This window comes from Solanum pennellii, chromosome 11 (assembly GCF_001406875.1).
Source record: "Solanum pennellii chromosome 11, SPENNV200".
Classification (NCBI taxonomy): Eukaryota; Viridiplantae; Streptophyta; class Magnoliopsida; order Solanales; family Solanaceae; genus Solanum; species Solanum pennellii.
In genome coordinates, this window is record NC_028647.1 from 62,755,478 (window position 1) to 62,772,717 (window position 17,240).

The following is a 17,240-nucleotide window of genomic DNA, read 5'->3' on the forward strand; positions in this document are numbered from 1 at the left end:
CCGAGCCGACAGCACGATTACCTCAGTTCCAAGCTTCCGTTCGCTTCCGCTCAGCTCAGCTTGAGGGGAGATAATAACAGATAGTATAAAATAATATTAGTATTTTCTGTGTACTAATCCTAGTCCTATTAGGATTAGTACTCCTTCCTATATCTCCTATATATATCTCCCATGTATTCCCTTAACACTTGAATACAATCAATATTCCTTCAGTCTTAAAGTGAATGAAATTATGCAATAGAGTAACATTATATATCGTTTTTAAATCTCGAACTATGGGCAATGCTTATCTAGTAAAATTAAAAGTTTTACTTATAGATCAAATAGCTTAACACACAATTTTAATTGTGTCCGTTTTTTATATACACCTCAAATTTTAACTTCAGAAATATTTATTTAAACGACTCATTTCAATCAAATTAATTCTTGTACATTTAGATATTGTGAATTCCTCGAACATTATAACATAAAAATATTATATGCACCATATATCTACTATTTATATATAAGTGTCAATAAGCACACAACAGAAAGTCAACGTGTCTGCTTTAACTGTGTGCTTATTTACATAATTAGTTGTTTGGCCTACTGGTATTGGCTTATATATTCTGTTTTATTTATTTTTTTAATCTCAGCTTATTTATTGATTTGAGACTCTTGATGTTTCGTATTACGTAAATATATTTCTTATTTATATTATATTTTAGTTATTCCATCTTAACCACACAGTAGGCAGCCAACATGTCTGCTTCGCGTCTGGTTCCGAACTATAATTAACAATATATTGACTCTTGAAATTCTATGTTTGCTACATATATTGAGACAAGAAAAGTAACATATATTATTTAAAAATTACGTAAATATACTACAAATTATAATAATTAACAACTTAAAATATCTAAAAGTCATATTAAAATTTAATTGACTCTCTAAATTTTATTCGTGTCACATAAAGTGAAAAAAAATAACAGATATTGAATCCGTGATAGCACGGACAATATGTGTCTAGTAAATAAATAAACGAGAAAATAAAAGAAAATGGAATAGAATCATTTTCTTGCATTCCCTCCTCTTTCCTTCACCTTTAGCATTTTTCAACAATCAACTGAATAATTTTATATTTTTTTAAAAAAATTGGTGGGTGATAAATTTTTCATTATAACCCCAACATTATTCTAAATTAGATTGTATTTTTTTTTAACGATTATACTGATATATTTTAATTTACCAAGAATATATTAGTTCTGGCAGGAGTTAGATATAGTCACGTAACACGATTTCGTCGAAAATTTGATTTGAGAAGAATTAAAATTGACACAGTGATATGTCATAAAATTATGTCACATTTTATATTAATTAATTGATATTTTGGGAATCACATCTTATTTTATTATTATTTATTTTGAAAAAAAAAAATATTACCAAAATCAACCGTACAAATTTAAAATTTAATTTTATTCTAATTTTGTCTTAATTAGAAAGGTGACACTTGAAAAGAAGTTTGAGTCATTTTGATATACTCCTTTTCTTGAAAAAAAATAAAATAATAAATTATCATTATAAACTAAATTTTCCTCCTTTTTATGTCTATCTAGCTAAGTTTATATATTATTCGTTTCATTTTACATAATTCATGTTGATTTGATATTTTGGAAGAAAGTATTTCTTAGAAGTTTAATTATTAAAATAATCTTATAACTATACTTTGAAAATTTATATTTGACTAATAATACTTTACATAGTCATTTAATAATAAAGATATAAGAAAAAAAAAGTATAAATTTCTCTTAATATTTCAAATTAGATAAATAAAATAAAATATTTATTTTTGGTATATAGACCAATAATATGAATGAATGGAGTAGTTAGAGTAGTGGTCGAGACCTCATTATGGATTATGTAAATAAGTATAGCGTTGTATCAAGTCTCATTTCCACGTCAGCTTCAGTATTACATCGCTAAACTTGCCCTCCAAATGTTCTATTTTGGTCTGCTCAATCTAAATTCCTTAGACTCCAAGGTCTATCTCCAAACTTTCAGCCTAACACTAATTCCGGCGCGAGCCTCGTCAATCTAGTTATGTCATTTCCAAATAACATAAACCATGACACCTGTTCTTTGATATTCCATGTCAATTCATCCCTCGCTAAGACAAATAAAATGGGTTAAAAGCTAATCTCTCGTACAAATCCGTCAAAACTGGTAGTTGCTCCGAATCTCCAGCAGGTCCCATTGTTATTGCTCGAGTCTTGACTCCATTTTATATGTCCTTAATCACCCTAGTATATGACACTTGGACGCCTCTAGCCTCCAAGCATCTCTAAAAGACATTGTTTGAGACTTTTTCGTAGGCCTTTTCAAGGTCAATCAACGCCATGTGTAAGTCATTCTTTCTTTTTTTGTACCACTTTAATTTCCTAGTCTCCTTACTAATGAAGAATGACAAAAATCGTGCATTAATGATTAATGTGATGTATGGACTCATTTAATGCTTAGACAATTTCTCTCTTTAAGCTAACTTTTGGGGATATAAATTAGGTCCAAGACCTGATTTCTTACATGGTATCAGACCATGACCCATCTCATCCCATATTAGGGGCGAGATGGTGTGACGAAGAATATGAAAAAAGTCTCACATGAATGATTAATGTGATGGGTGAATTCCTTATAAGATTTGGACAATCCTCCTCTCTTTAAGCTCGTTTTTGGGGTGTAAGTTAGACCAAAGACTTAATTTTACATGGTATCAGGGCAAACTCATTTCATCCAATATTGATCGTGAGGTGGGGTATTGAAGAATATGACAAAAGTCCCACATGATAGTAAATAAAGATGGTGAACTCTTTATTTTATTTTCTAAAAAAGAAATTCTTATCCAAACAATCACCGACAATATAACTCCATTTAGATGATCATTAAAGCGGAAAATTACACCATTTAAATATTGAATCCAAATGATTTTTTTTCTTGTAGTTTCTTCATATTTTTTAAATTCCTTAATTAAAAAAATTCCAACTTTATCACTGTCGTTAATTGTCAAAGGTAGACAACAGTAAAGTTCAACATCTTGACGAAAAAAATCATCCTTTATTGAAATAAGAAATAAAATTAAAAAAATAACTCATAAAGGGTTGAAACAGAATGAATAAGATAAATTCATGCTTAATTAAATGCGTCGAATATGAAACAATTTAGATAGATGTCATTTTCTACCTTAGCAAATGTTGCACGACATGAATTTAAATTAACATAAGTCCAAACATGTGAAATAATTTTGTTAGATGTCATTTTCTAGCTTAAAAAATGCTTCACGACATGAATCCAAATTAACATACGTCTTAACATATAAAACAATTTAGATAAAAACATATTTTCTCTCCTAACAAATCTTACGCGGTATGAATTTAGATTAAACATGGGTCCTATCGTAGATACCAAAAATACAAACAGACTGACAATAATGTTATCCTAATTTAGACATATTCTCATACACGTTTCTTCAACATATGTTCTACAAAATACACAATTCTCAACTATTGCTATGAATCAAAGTGGTAAAAAGATTACTGTTGCAACTGCTAGACCTCACACCAGAAAATCCAAGAACAACATCTGTTCTTCAAGTGGGTATTTGATTTTTTTTTTAAAACTAATTTTGCCTTTTGTCCTGTTTTCTTGAATTTTTTGAGATTTGGGGTTTGAGATTTGTTTGGTGATTTCAATATTTAGCTAGTGTTGTTGTGTTACATCTTTTAAGCTGATTCTTGTACTGTATTTAGTTTTACATATTGTTCTGTTCTGTAGTATTGTAGTTGTTGAACTGAGCATATGATAGAACCATTTGCTTATTAAGGGATAAGGCTTAAATATGCATCGAACTTTGAGAAAAGACTCATCTATGTTATCTAGTAAAAGTTTGGTGCATAATGGTATGAATGAGCCTTTTCTCAAACGAAAATGGTGTAGATGAGTCAAATTTTTAACGAATGACATAAATGAGTCTTTTCTCATAGTTCGATGACATATTTGAGCCTTTTCCCAGTTATAAATGTTTTTATCTTGAATGTTAATTTTAGAGTCAAATGATCAAAGACACGCCTAAGCTATCGCTTTTTCGCTAGTTTCATACCACAACTATTTTTTCGTACTGTATTGATTACATATAGTTCTGTTCTGTGGTACTGTAGTTGCTAATTTGATGTGGTGCTTTTAACTAAATGAGCATATGATGAACGATTCGCTTAGATATGGGACTGATTATAGATGTTGTTTTCTTGAATGTTAATGTTAGAGATAAATGGTCAAAAACACTCCTAAGCTATCACTTTTTTCGCGAGTTTCATATCTTAACTTTTTTTTGTTCCGTTTACCTACTTGAACTATCAATCCCTTTGTATTAAAACATACCTTGATGTTGAGTTGGCCAAATATTTAATCACGATCCACAATAGGTGTGTGTAGGTTAAGTTAATATCGAGGTGTGTCTTAACACAAATGGAGTGATAGTTTAGGTAGGTTAACGGAACAATGGATAATTGAGGTATGAAAATCGCTGAAATGTGATAGTTTAGGTGTTCTCTTAGCCATTAACCCAATAATTGAAAAGCCAAGGACTGCATGAGGAACATATGGCACGTGTAGGTCAGATAAGCATCGAGGTGTGTAGTGATAGTTTAGGTACGTAAATGGAATAGTGGATAGTTGAGGTATGAAACTCGCGGAAATGTATAATTTAGGCGTGTCTTAATTTTATCCTATTTCGCATGATTTTAACCCGGCCTGTTTATTATTTCATATGATTTTACATCCAAAAGAGGGAAAAGGATTTTCTGGCTAGGATTGTGATTTTCATCCCCTTCCTTCCTTGCTGTTTCGATTATAGGAGAACAGGTGGAATCCAGTCAAGTTCGTCGATTTGCTGCTCAACAAAGGTAATAGTACACTCTCCTTTTGCATTTGTTTCAAGATTCTATTTATAATAATAAACTCAGTAGTAGCAAAGGTTGAAGGACTTGTGTCTTAGGACACAAATTCGAACCTACGCCAAGCAAACTATCCAGAATTTAAGTGGAGAACGGTAGAATGGTGGGCCATCATTCCCGAGTTTCAAAGGCTGTGGTTGGCCCAAAGGGTCGACTCTAGATAGATTTCTCGGTCATTAAAAACATATATCAATAGCAGTCTTGGAACCATTAGATGTAGGTCTTTATTGTGATAACTATGTTAGAGATTGGTCCATTCCATTTAGCATTGGATCCTTCAACTGCGCCTTTGTAAATTCGGTTGGAGGGTCAGAGTTAAGCGTGGAAAGGACGTATCTAAGGCACTAGACAGTAGACACATACAGGGATCTTAGCTACTAGAACATATTGAAATAAAGAATTTGACAGAGGATCCATAAAAAGAATTTGACTTCTGACTTGCTGATAGGAATTAGCTCATCGTACTAACTAACTATTGGAAGTTAGTTATCTAATCTCATAAAGGGAATTTAATGATTTACCGTTATTACTTCTATATCCTACATTTCAACAGTTATACATCCTATTCAGTATTATAGGGTGTATAATTAAAACATGTAGAGGTAAGGTCTGTGTACACACTGCCCTCCCCAGACCCCACGTGTGGGATTACACTAGGTATGTTGTTGTTCATGTCAACTAGTAGACAACAGTGCTAGTACCTTGACATCTCCGTTTTTGCTGTCATTTGAGGAACAACAAGAATATCCTTTTTCTGTAATCTTATCTTACTTTGAAAAAGACACAATAATTTAGGTTCAGGTAAACGAGAATTCTCAATTCCTTGCTAGTTACCGTTATCTTAATGAAGATGATTTTCCACAACTCAGGTATGGCGAACGTCTACCAGCTAATTACTGTGGATTTCTGTAATATAAAAGAAAGCCATTTTGTGGCTTCCTGAAATTTGGAAGTTTTTATGTCACAGCGAAACGTAGGACAGTCAGGATTGTTTTTTAACATGAGAAACTCTGTACCACAATCTCATTGCAGATTTCATTAGGTGAAAAGTTAGTATTGGCTTTTTCTTTCGATATCGGAGGAATCCCTGAGGGCCTCTACCATTCTCGATCGAATTACCATGCTTCTGTCTATAACAAGGTTCAAACTCCTCACGTGCACCTAGCTCACACATGGTGTGCTGTACTCTTACCTCTAGATCAAAGCTCCAGTGGAAATAAATTAGTATTTGTTACTATGGCAGAATCTTAAGATGCGGAACACAATGATCTGTCATCAAATTTTCAGTTTAGCTATTTTATGCCTTATAGTGGCAAGCTCCACTTGTGCCGTAGCTACCTACTATTCTCATATCTGTTCTTGCTGTGTACCATTTAATGAAAAAATGCCTTCCAAAAATCTAATTAGAAATTTGAGTTCTACTGCCGAATAATGTTTGATTTGTGTTCAAAGAACACGTACCATCTGTCTAGAGGCAATAGATTAAAGTTTATGACTTCATACTTATATGACATATATCATTTACGTTGTATAAACATAAGTTTTGCCACCGTATTCAACTATTGTCTAATTTATTCCTTCTCTTTTCAGCTATGATTGCACAAATAGCAGTAGCAACAACAGTTGGATTTCTCGGATGGGCTTATTTGGCATTTTTTAGGCCTCCCTCTCCAAAAGTTTGTGGCTCACCAGATGGTCCTCCGGCGACTTCGCGAAGGGTCAAGCTCAACGATGGGAGATGTGTAGCCTACAAAGAGGGCGGCGTTGCCAAGGAGAAGGCAAAGCGCAAGATAATTATTATTCATGGCTTTGACAGTTCCAAAGACCTTATGTTGCCGATATCCCAAGTATGAAAACTTTTATAACTCCATATTTAGTGTATTCATTTTAGTAGCTACTATGTATGTTATGACCAAGACCTGCAATACGGTTGAAAATCAGATAAAATTTTCTGAGTTCAACGTTAAAGACTGCTCGATAGTTGATGCGTTCTTGGACTTTCTGTTTTATGTTTCCAGGACTTAATTCAAGAGCTTGAAATATATGTTCTACAATATGATCGTGCTGGATATGGAGAGAGTGATCCACATCCAAAGCGCTCAGTAAAGAGTGAAGCATTTGACGTTGAGGAGCTAGCTGATAAGTTACAACTAGGACCCAAGTTCTATGTGGTTGGCTTGTCCATGGGAGCGTATTCTGCATGGAGTTGTCTTAAGTACATACCGAATAGGTACATTTTCATCTTTTTCGGAAATGAACTTAACCATGTTTTTTATTGTTTTTAAATTAGATACCTGTAATTGTTACATTTTCAATTCATTTATTTAACGAATTGAATGTCCAACGCAGGCTGGCCGGAGTTTCCCTTGTTGTTCCGTTTGTAAATTACTGGTGGCCATGTTATCCTGCTAAACTATCAAAAGAAGCCCTCGGGAAGATGCTTCCACAAGATCAACGGACATTCAGAATTGCGCATTATGCCCCATGGCTGGTTCATTGGTGGATGAACCAAAAGTGGTTCCATGCTTTAAGTATGCTGGAAGGGAACATGGCAATATTTTGTCCGCGTGATCTCGAAATGCTGAAGCAGTTATCCTCTGCCCCGAGTCCTGGTCAGGTAAATGATTCTCATTTTCTTTTTTCACAATTTTTACAGTACGATAGTTGATTGTTCACAGACTTACTGTACCTGCCGTCTTTTTCTTGGGATCAATATCTGCAGTTCATCCAACGATAAACAACATCTGTATTATAGAGCTATGACACAATCAAACCGAACTAACAAAATGTTGAATTTCATCGTACCAGTCTCTATCGGGGGTCATTACTCGTTTTTGTGCTTGCCTTTTGATTTTCCGTGACTAGAACATACTCCCAACTAGTACCCTCGTGATAGAACAATAAAATAATTATTTACCCTTTCTTTTCAAAAACCTCCTATGGTAGTACATCGGTCTCCAAAATCCAATGTCGTAGGTTCAAATGCTACCGAGCGTGATTTTTCTCTTCTTTTATCAAATTAGAACGAGATAGATTCATTTAGTATTTTCTTACCATTATGATTGTCATAATTCTGGAACTATGTCTTTGTCCAGGAGAAGGTTCGACAGCAAGGCGAGTTTGAATGTTTGTATCGAGACCTGATAGTTGGTTTCGGAAATTGGGACTTTGCTCCGACGGATATCACAAATCCTTTTCCAGATAACGAAGGTTCGGTCCATCTTTGGCAAGGACACGATGACAGAATTATTCCGCGTGAACTCAATCGTTATCTAGCAGAGAAGCTCCCATGGATTCAATATCATGAGGTTCCTAATGCTGGACATTTGTTAATGCACAATGCTAGTTATTGTGAAACCATCTTGAGGAAACTTTGCACTAGTTGAACGGGAGACTTGGAGCAACAGTAAAGTAAAGTTGTCTCCGTGTGACCTTTACGTCACATGGAAGCAATCAATAATGCTAGAACCAGGGTAAGCTATCCACATCACATTTGTTATAAGGTGCAACCCTTTTCCGAACTCTGCTAAAGTAGGATGTTTTGTGTGCCAGACTTCCCCTTTTGCATGTATTTGCGGACAAGAAGGTAACTTGCAATGTTCTTATGAGAAAATTAAGTGCATAAGCATTTGTAATAAATACTAGATACGTGAACCTGTACCAGCACGGGTTCAATATATGTTACTCTCATTCTCAATTGATGTGACAATATATAGTACTTTTTATATAATTTTTAAATAATATATATTATTCCCTATGTCCGAATTCATGTGGCACTAATAAAATATATAAAATCAACTAATTTTTCATGTGTTTTTTTGATATTTCAAATTAATTATTGTGATCTATGATAATTTTTACGTCATTTTCAAATAATATTTGTTGCTTTGTTTGTCTTAGTTTAGATGACAATGATAGAATTTTGAAGCTAACCGAAGTTTCTATGTCCTTTAAAATTTAAATATATTAAATCATTTATTATCGTGATCTGTAGTTTTTTTTTTTAGATAATTTGCAAATATCCAAGAGACTAAAAGAATAAAATAAAATAATTTCTTTTTTAAAAAAACGATACAAAAATTATACAAAATTTGTATTTATCCCATGGCTAAGAAATGTGAAAATTTTGGTTCATAGTTTAAAATTTATTTTCCTTCATTGTTGTTCCGGTTCATAGTAAAGTATGTATATTTAAATAATTTTTCTAATAAATATTTCAAATCTTTTTCTCTATCTAATTTATTCTTATAAAGTATTTTTGGAATTTAACCACAAAATAGATACATCTAATCTATGAAGATTAGACCCAGCTGCCAACCCTAGTCAACTAATTTAGCTATATTTTTTAAAATTGGATTATATCACCACAACTAATAGGTGACAAAAATTATTTATTGAATTTAATTGCTACAACTCTATTGTCACTATTAGAATTAGAGGGTTAAATTTCTTAATAAATATTCATTTGGTTTTCCACCCAATGTTCAGAGTTCATATTAATGTCTCGATTAAAAATTTTTAAAAACATAATAACACAAAATAGGATAAGAACTGTTTAGATTAAATCGAAAAATCAAATCAAGTTGTACCGAATTTTAATTTGAATTGGTTTCCACTTGAGAATTTACTCTTCTTCTTTTTTATTGGTTCACATTCAGAAAAATAAAAATCAATAAATCGAAAAAGTCAAATTATATAATAATAATAACAATAACAGTAATAATAATAATAATAATAATTACGTATGTAATATTAAAGTTGGAGTTAACCATTTTGGTCATTTTTTAGTTGTTGCGTTTCATTATGATTTAATCTTATATTTTAGTTGTTGCGTTTCATTATGATATATTTCTAGGTATTGTGTTTTAAATCTTTTTTGTGATTATATTACGGAAAAGGGCCTAAAATACTCTTAAAGTATTGAAAATAGTATAAAATTACCCTCCATCCACCTATTGGTTCCAAAATACCCTTCTCACCCACCTATTGGGTCCAAAATACCCTTGTCATCCCACCTTTTGGTTCAAAATTGACCACTTATTTAACGGTTTTATATTTAAATATTTTTTAAAATACGTGGTGCTCAACTATTTGTAATAATTTAACTTATTAGTATAATTTATAAATCAATCCATTACCCACCCATTACTAATTAAATTCCTCTTAATAAATCCGTCACATTATTAATGCAAGCTACTACCAATTGATTGTTATTAAAAATTATAGAAGTAAATTATCATACATTCAAGTGGCTAAATAAAAATCACCGATAAACTTAAAAGTCTGACTATGTTCATCTTAATTATTCTTACGTCTCAATTATATGATGTTACTTCATAGGTAACTTTTTTTCAAAATAATATATTAAAGTTTTTAAAACAAATCATAAATATTTATAAAATTATATTTAAAAAAAGTGCATACGGGATGTATTACTTGTTTACCTTTAATCATAAATTTCTAATCAATTTTGAAAGAAAGTGTCCTCCTAAATAAGCGGCTCAACCTAAATTTAATTGGGGTTTCGATTCGGACTCGAATAATTTTGGATATCATTTTCAAGAATCTATAATTTCATCGTGTTTTAATAGTGTTTATGACGATTTTGATATTATAGTTGGATTATTAATTGAGTGAGGTTTAGTTAGTAATGAGTGGGTAGTGGGTTGGTTTATAAATTATATTAATAAATTAAAATTATAATCAATAGTTGAATGTCAAATATTTTTAAAAAATATTTAAAGAGTTTAATTTTAAACAATTAAAAAAGTGGTCAATTTTAAACCCAAAGGTGGATGACAAAGGTATTTTGGAGCCAATAGGTGGATGAAAAGGACATTTTGGAGCCAATAGGTGGATGGAGGGTAATTTTATACCATTTTCAATACTTCAATGGTATTTTAGGCCCTTTTCCGTTTATATTATAAAGTATATTTAAGAGATTCAATATTATTACATCTTCTAGTGGCTGGTATATATTTCTATTTTTTCTAACTTGCAAATATAACTTTAATTATTTATTGATTATTGAAGTGAACGAATAATCGAACCTAAAAAAAAAAGAACAGAAAAATCAAAATAAATCACATTTTTAAAAATCAAAACCCAAAAAATATATCAACTAACACCTTAGACATGTAGAAATAGTTAAAAGAAAGTACAAATAATTCCCTTTGTTAATCAATAACATAAAAAAAAAAAAAAACAATATTTTGCTCAAAATAAAATAATTAAAGTTCCAACGTCCGAACAATTAATTTTATTCAAATACCAGTTTATAAGTCTATAGTATTATAGTAATATTCATAAATTGTATATATAATTTTATAATTCGATAGGGTATTCAATATATTTTTCTTATATCAAATTTAATAACATATACCAAATATCAATTTATATATGCTGCCAACCCTAGAAGCTAACTTTGCTGTATTTTTTTAATTGGATTCTATCACTACAACTAATTAATAGGTGACAAAAAAATATTAATTGAATTCAATCGCTACACAATGAAATTGTCACTACTAGAGTCAGAGGATTAAATTTCTTTAAAATAGAGTAAGATAAAAATAACATGTGTGCATTATTGAGATTAAATCGAAGAATTAAATCAAATTTTAGTTTGAATTAATTTTTTATTTGGTTAGAATTAAAATTGGAGTAGACTAATTTCGTCTCTTTTTAGTTATTTCCTTCCGGCTTCCATTATGATTTAAGATTATATTTTATGTTTGAACATTTATTAAAAGAATTTTAGATATTGTGTTCTAAATTTTGCTTGTAATTTATATTAGAAAGTATATTTTAGAGATTCAGTATTATAGTTATATATATGAGAAAATGCACAAGTACCCCCTAATGCACAAGTATCCCCTAGACTATGACTGAAATCTCTCAAAGACACACCTTAACTATTCTAAGGTCCTATTATCTCCTTGAATTTTGTGCACCTTTTTGACTTACGTGACATCCAAATATCTCCCACACGCCTCAATTGCGTGGAGTCATGGAGTGTGCCACGTAAGACAAAAGTTGTATAAAATTACAAAAAATAATAATTCAGGAGATAATATATAAGACTTTAGAATAGTTAAGGTATGTCTATAAGATTTTTAGTCATAGTCAGGGAATACTTGTGCATTTCCCATATATATATATATATAATATTCAACTTGCAAATATATGTAACTTTGGTTATGTAAGTCATTATTGACAAGATTAAATAGCCGCATCAGAAAAAGCCAAACTAAAAAAAAAGTTAAACTAAATCAAATTTATTTTATTTCGAATTAAATTACACTTTTTCAAAAGCAAACTAAATGCACACCCCTGCCACAAAGTGCAATCTATATATATGTGTGTGAAAAATGCAATTGAGTGCACATTCAAAATTTTAGAACATTACTTAGCTAAATTATAAAATGGCATCATCAACAATTATATCTAGAAAAATGATTAAACTTTTATCCCCAACTCCTCCTTCACTTAGATGTCACAAACTCTCTTTTATGGATCACATAAATTTTCATCTGCATTCTCCATATGCCTTCTTCTACCCTAAAATACCTCAAAATTATAGTAGCAAAATATCACAAATACTTGAAAATTCCCTTTCAAAAGTATTATCCTTTTATTATCCCTTAGCGGGAAAAATCAATAATAATTACACCTATGTCGATTGTAATGATACAGGTGCTGAGTATTTAAACGTCCGTATCGATTGTCCAATGTCTCAAATTATCAACGACCCTTATAATGATGCTGTGGGTGTAGTCTTCCCACAAGATTTGCCTTGGAGTAGTAGCTGGAATCGAAGTCCACTAGTGGTTCAATTAAGTCATTTTGATTGTGGTGGAATAGCAGTCAGCGCATGTACATCACATACAATTTTTGATGGACATTCTCTCTCTAAATTCATAAATGATTGGGCGTCTACAGCTCGAAACATGGATTTTAAACCATCTCCTCAGTTCAATGCATCTACTTTCTTCCCTTTACCGTCTGAAACTAATTTGAGTAGTACCCTACCCACAAAGCATCCATCAAAACGTCATGTCTCAAGAATGTACAATTTCTCATCCTCGAATTTGACAAGACTCAAGGATATGGTAACAAAAGAATCACATGTAAAGAATCCAACTCGCATTGAAGTTGCCTCGGCACTTGTTCATAAATGTGGGGTGACTATGTCAATGGAGAAATCAGGCATGTTCAAACCAACTCTAATGACCCATGCTATGAATTTACGCCCACCAATTCCACTAAACACAATGGGAAATGCAGTATGTATCATTCTCACAACAACAGTGACAGAAGATGAGGTAAAACTTCCAAACTTTGTTGCTAAACTACAGAAGGATAAACAACAACTTCGAGACAAGTTGAAGGATATGAAAAAAGATATGATGCCCTTATATACACTTGAACTAGGTAAAAACGCGATGAACATAATAGAGAAGGATACACATGATGTTTATGTTTGCTCAGGCATGACCAATACTGGATTACATAAGATCGATTTCGGATGGGGTGAACCTGTAAGAGTAACCCTAGCAACTTCAAATAAGAACAACTTCATTTTCATGGATGAACAAAGTGGAGATGGGCTAAATGTACTTATCACTTTAACAAAAGATTATATGCTGAAGTTTCAGAGCAACAAGGAGCTTCTAGAGTTTGCTTCTCCAGTTGTTGAATCAACCAAATAAGTGTCAACAATGACATCTTTATAATTGTACTTTCAATATTGCAATGAATAAAAGCTGTTTTCTATATTATATAATGTATAGTTAAGCCTGGAGATAAAAGAGCAACTTAAACCAACTGCATTAGAAACCATGAGGTAGACCAAATGAGTACTATATATATATATGACAATCAAAGGTTACAGAATTAGATGAATTGAAGTCATGTTGCATAATACAAGAAGCATGCAGGACATCGAATATCGAATAACTATATGTTGCTACCAGAAACTTTATGATCCTCGATATCAAGAGATAATCCTGACGTATGATTAAATTGGTCCCTCATCATAAAAACTGAATGTGGCTGCTGGTATGGTGGGCTCAAGCTTGATTCCAATATCTGATGTGGAAGTGCCACGTCGCCCACTCGTTGTTTCTTTGATGAACTCTCGCCGTTAGGGCTCTCCATTAGCGAAGTTTCTTGGCAATCAGAGTCTGGACTGAGAGGAGAATGATGTGAGGAGAATGATTCGTCCATAGAAAGGCTCTTGGTTGAGGTATGTGCTTTTACAGGCTTATCAACATGAGGAGACTCAGATGACGGTGCAGGAGTTCCTGGATCGGTCCTGTTATCAGATTCTGGGCCGTTGTCACCAGTTGGAAGAGCAGTGACCCCAGAACCAGGAACTTCCGAGAGAACTCCACTCAACCGCTGTTGCTCTTCGATTATCTTCTTCAAATACTTACCTTGAGCTTCTATTCTAAGTTGTAGCTGTTTCTGGACCTGTTAATGTAAGAAAAAAAGAGGGCAGTCACAAGCATAAAACTTCTGCAGCACTTCATTAACAGGAGTCCCTCATGCAGGATAATATGCTTACCAAACTCGGGAGAAATAAAGTAAAGATGAATTTAACTTTATCCAACTACATTACGGTCCATTTCATAAAGAATGGTCAATTAATCATGTGCTCTTTGGTGAAACAATAGATAAACTCTGTCAGCGACTAGGAAATGTTCTTGAGCATGATGAAGCTAGTCTATAACGTATGAACACTTCGTTTGTTAGCTGTGTGAATGCACATGTCCAACAGTTAACCTGAAAATGGTAAGACATATGGGAGTTTTGATCCTCTAACACAGGATATTGTTAACCTAAGAAAAAGATAATCTTTCTGCCCCAATGCGCATGTCCAACAGTCTGCCTGAAAATGGTCAGACATATGGGAGTTTTGATCCTCTAACACGGAATATTGTTAACCTACGAAAAAGATAATCTCTCTGTTACATTTTTTGCATTATTCCTCTCATTGTGCATCATTCCTCTTCGTAATAGCTTAGAACCGTGTGGAAGGCTTAGTCTCTACCATCTCAACCACTAGAAAACGAGGAAAGTTTATACTTTCTGCAACATTATTCCATTTCATTTACAATGCAAGGATGGTGTATATCACGCTAGTGCAGTTGCTTTGCTTTCATGACTAGCATAAATATAAGACCACATTTTAAGAGATGCAGCTTACTTACTGATGCATCTAAACTTTCTTCAGACAAGTTACGTAAATGAAGAAAAAGGATTCTTGCAGGTCTTTGTTTAAGCGGTAATGTTGAAAAACAAAAGGTTAAAGCAAAAATTAGAAGTCCGTGGCTATCATTTGCTAGTTATTTTTTGCAACTTATAGAAGACAATTTTCCCATAGGACAAGAGAAGGATATTCTTGCTACACAAAGCAACAAGAATAAACTCTGAACCACAATTGTTTACCTGTCAATTAAATGTTTCCTGGGGACTATAACTATACCTTACCTAAAAATAATTAAAAGAACATACCTCCAGTTGCTCATGCAGTCTCTTTTGCACCTCCATCTGCAGCTTTAGAGCCGTAGTGATTTCTACTCCTCTGTTAACAAACAATTCTCTCTCAGGTCAAATATTTAAGATCCTTAAAAATAGAAACCACTTAAATTTTTTTAAACAAAAGACCGTCTTAACAGCCATGATAAGAGTACAAGACAAGCTCAGATACTTTCTCCAATTGGTGAGCATTCAAAAGAGATCTACACAAGCAACAAGGAAAAATCTACTCACGATGAACCATCCAAACTTGAAAGCATATCTCTTGGTTCTTTCTTATCAGAGTTTTTCCCTTGCAATCACAAGATGAAGCCACATCACTAAGTTAGCATTATTGGAGAAGAACCAACCTCAGCCACATTTTCAAATAATCAAGCTAGGTTCAAAATATAAGGAGTACGCAACCATGAAGATTTTGAATTCCATCAGAACCTACCATCAGATGAGGAATCTGGAAGATATTTAGCAAGTCGATATTTCTGAATCAACAGGAAAATAAATGCAAGTCAGTTACAAGCAACACATCCCCGAAAGAAAAGATGTACAAACATGGTGAATGTATCTATACCTGTAAATGGCTTTTTACATGGTATATGGTAAGCCCTTGTACACCCATGACTCTAAGAACGCCTTTCGGTGTAGCTCCTGAACCATAGAAAAGATCTTAGAATCTTTTATCACAAAGGAAGGTAATTTTATTAATGAAGAGCACCAAAGGAGGTAAAGCAGAAGTGCAAGAGGTCCTAACAGTACAGCAGTTGCATATAAAGGCCATCCAAAAGTTTAGGCTGGATTTTCTAACATACTGCCCCTACACCACATGTACACACGAGCAAATACAGGATAACTTTGTACACTCCTGAAAGAGTTATTACTCCCTCCGTCCTTCTCTTTTTGTAACATTGTTTGACTGGCATGGAGTATAAGATAGTTTGACTTATATATTATACAAGTAGTAGTTACAGTGGACTAAATATTTTATAACAGCTGAGAGTTTAATTTGAAAGAGAAATCATCAAAGTTAAAGCTTAAATTTTGATAACTTAGATAAATATGAATTCTAGAAACTTAAAGTAGTTAGATAAAGTAGTAATACTTTCAGTTGAATAGTCAGACGTTTTGGGACGTTCAGAAAAGGAAGAAGTGTAAGCATTTATTAGGAAAAAGGTGTATTAGTGATTACAGTTCTCAAATCTAGATCATTTGATGATTTAACTGATGGAAGACCACACAGATTATAAAGCTTCTTCAGTTTCAAAAAAAAATTTAAAAAAAATCACAAATTATATAAACATACAAATTGAAACTTTTAGCATCTTGCAAATTTACCAAAGGTCGATTCTATATCTCCAATTGAAAAGATTAAGATAAAGCTGTCGTTTCCTTTTTTCCCCACTATGTTGCATAAAGCTATGGCTCGAGCAAATATATGAAAGGACAACCAATAGTGGGATCAAGTGAAATTTGACCCCCTTGATTCTTGGGAGAACGCTTGCTTTTACGTAAAAATCTACTCTCGGTTATTTATGATTTGTATATGCTAGATCAATAGTCTTTGTTAAGGTGTTTAAGAATTAAGGTATATGTACAAAAAATAATATTTGATCTAGATAGGTTGTTTCTTTTGCCGGAAAAGGGTGTTAAACTGACAGCATTTCAGCATATGCAGTTAGGTCCATGCACCCCACTATAATGGTTCCAACAAAGGTAGCACCCAAG

The 17,240-nt window shown here is 32.6% G+C and overlaps 3 protein-coding genes across 6 annotated transcripts in view; 2 read left to right on the forward strand and 1 right to left on the reverse strand.

The window, feature by feature from the left end:
* The first annotated feature begins 3,404 nt into the window (after positions 1 to 3,404).
* Positions 3,405 to 8,747, forward strand: LOC107005021. Of its 4 annotated transcripts, none has more exons than XR_003575253.1 (6): positions 3,405 to 3,623; positions 6,573 to 6,829; positions 7,001 to 7,212; positions 7,332 to 7,599; positions 8,078 to 8,455; positions 8,535 to 8,747. XR_003575253.1 is itself a non-coding variant. In XM_015203477.2 (6 exons), the coding sequence occupies exons 3-6, from the start codon at positions 6,575 to 6,577 to the stop codon at positions 8,366 to 8,368; spliced, it is 1,026 nt and encodes a 341-aa protein (XP_015058963.1). In that variant the 5' UTR covers positions 3,414 to 3,623; positions 4,815 to 4,931; positions 6,573 to 6,574; the 3' UTR covers positions 8,369 to 8,747. The 4 variants fall into 4 exon arrangements, 3 of the variants coding, with proteins under 3 accessions (XP_027768834.1, XP_015058963.1, XP_015058962.1); XM_015203477.2 differs by adding an exon at positions 4,815 to 4,931 and having other exon boundaries at positions 3,414 to 3,623; positions 8,078 to 8,747; XM_015203476.2 differs by adding an exon at positions 4,883 to 4,931 and having other exon boundaries at positions 3,430 to 3,623; positions 8,078 to 8,747.
* Positions 8,748 to 12,352: 3,605 nt separating this feature from the next.
* On the forward strand, positions 12,353 to 13,805 carry LOC107004642 (acylsugar acyltransferase 3). Its single transcript, XM_015202923.2, has one exon. The coding sequence runs from the start codon at positions 12,404 to 12,406 to the stop codon at positions 13,688 to 13,690; it is 1,287 nt and encodes a 428-aa protein (XP_015058409.1). The 5' UTR covers positions 12,353 to 12,403; the 3' UTR covers positions 13,691 to 13,805.
* LOC107004643 (myb family transcription factor PHL7-like) overlaps positions 13,785 to 17,240 on the reverse strand; it is a 6,977-nt gene continuing 3,521 nt past the window's right edge. Inside the window, exons 3-7 of the mRNA XM_015202924.2 lie at positions 16,090 to 16,166; positions 15,958 to 16,000; positions 15,756 to 15,813; positions 15,498 to 15,567; positions 13,785 to 14,453 (exon numbers count right to left, since the gene is read on the reverse strand). Of these exons, the coding sequence (XP_015058410.1) occupies positions 13,938 to 14,453; positions 15,498 to 15,567; positions 15,756 to 15,813; positions 15,958 to 16,000; positions 16,090 to 16,166 (764 nt within the window). The 3' untranslated portion in view covers positions 13,785 to 13,937. The remainder of the gene's footprint in view (positions 14,454 to 15,497; positions 15,568 to 15,755; positions 15,814 to 15,957; positions 16,001 to 16,089; positions 16,167 to 17,240) is intronic.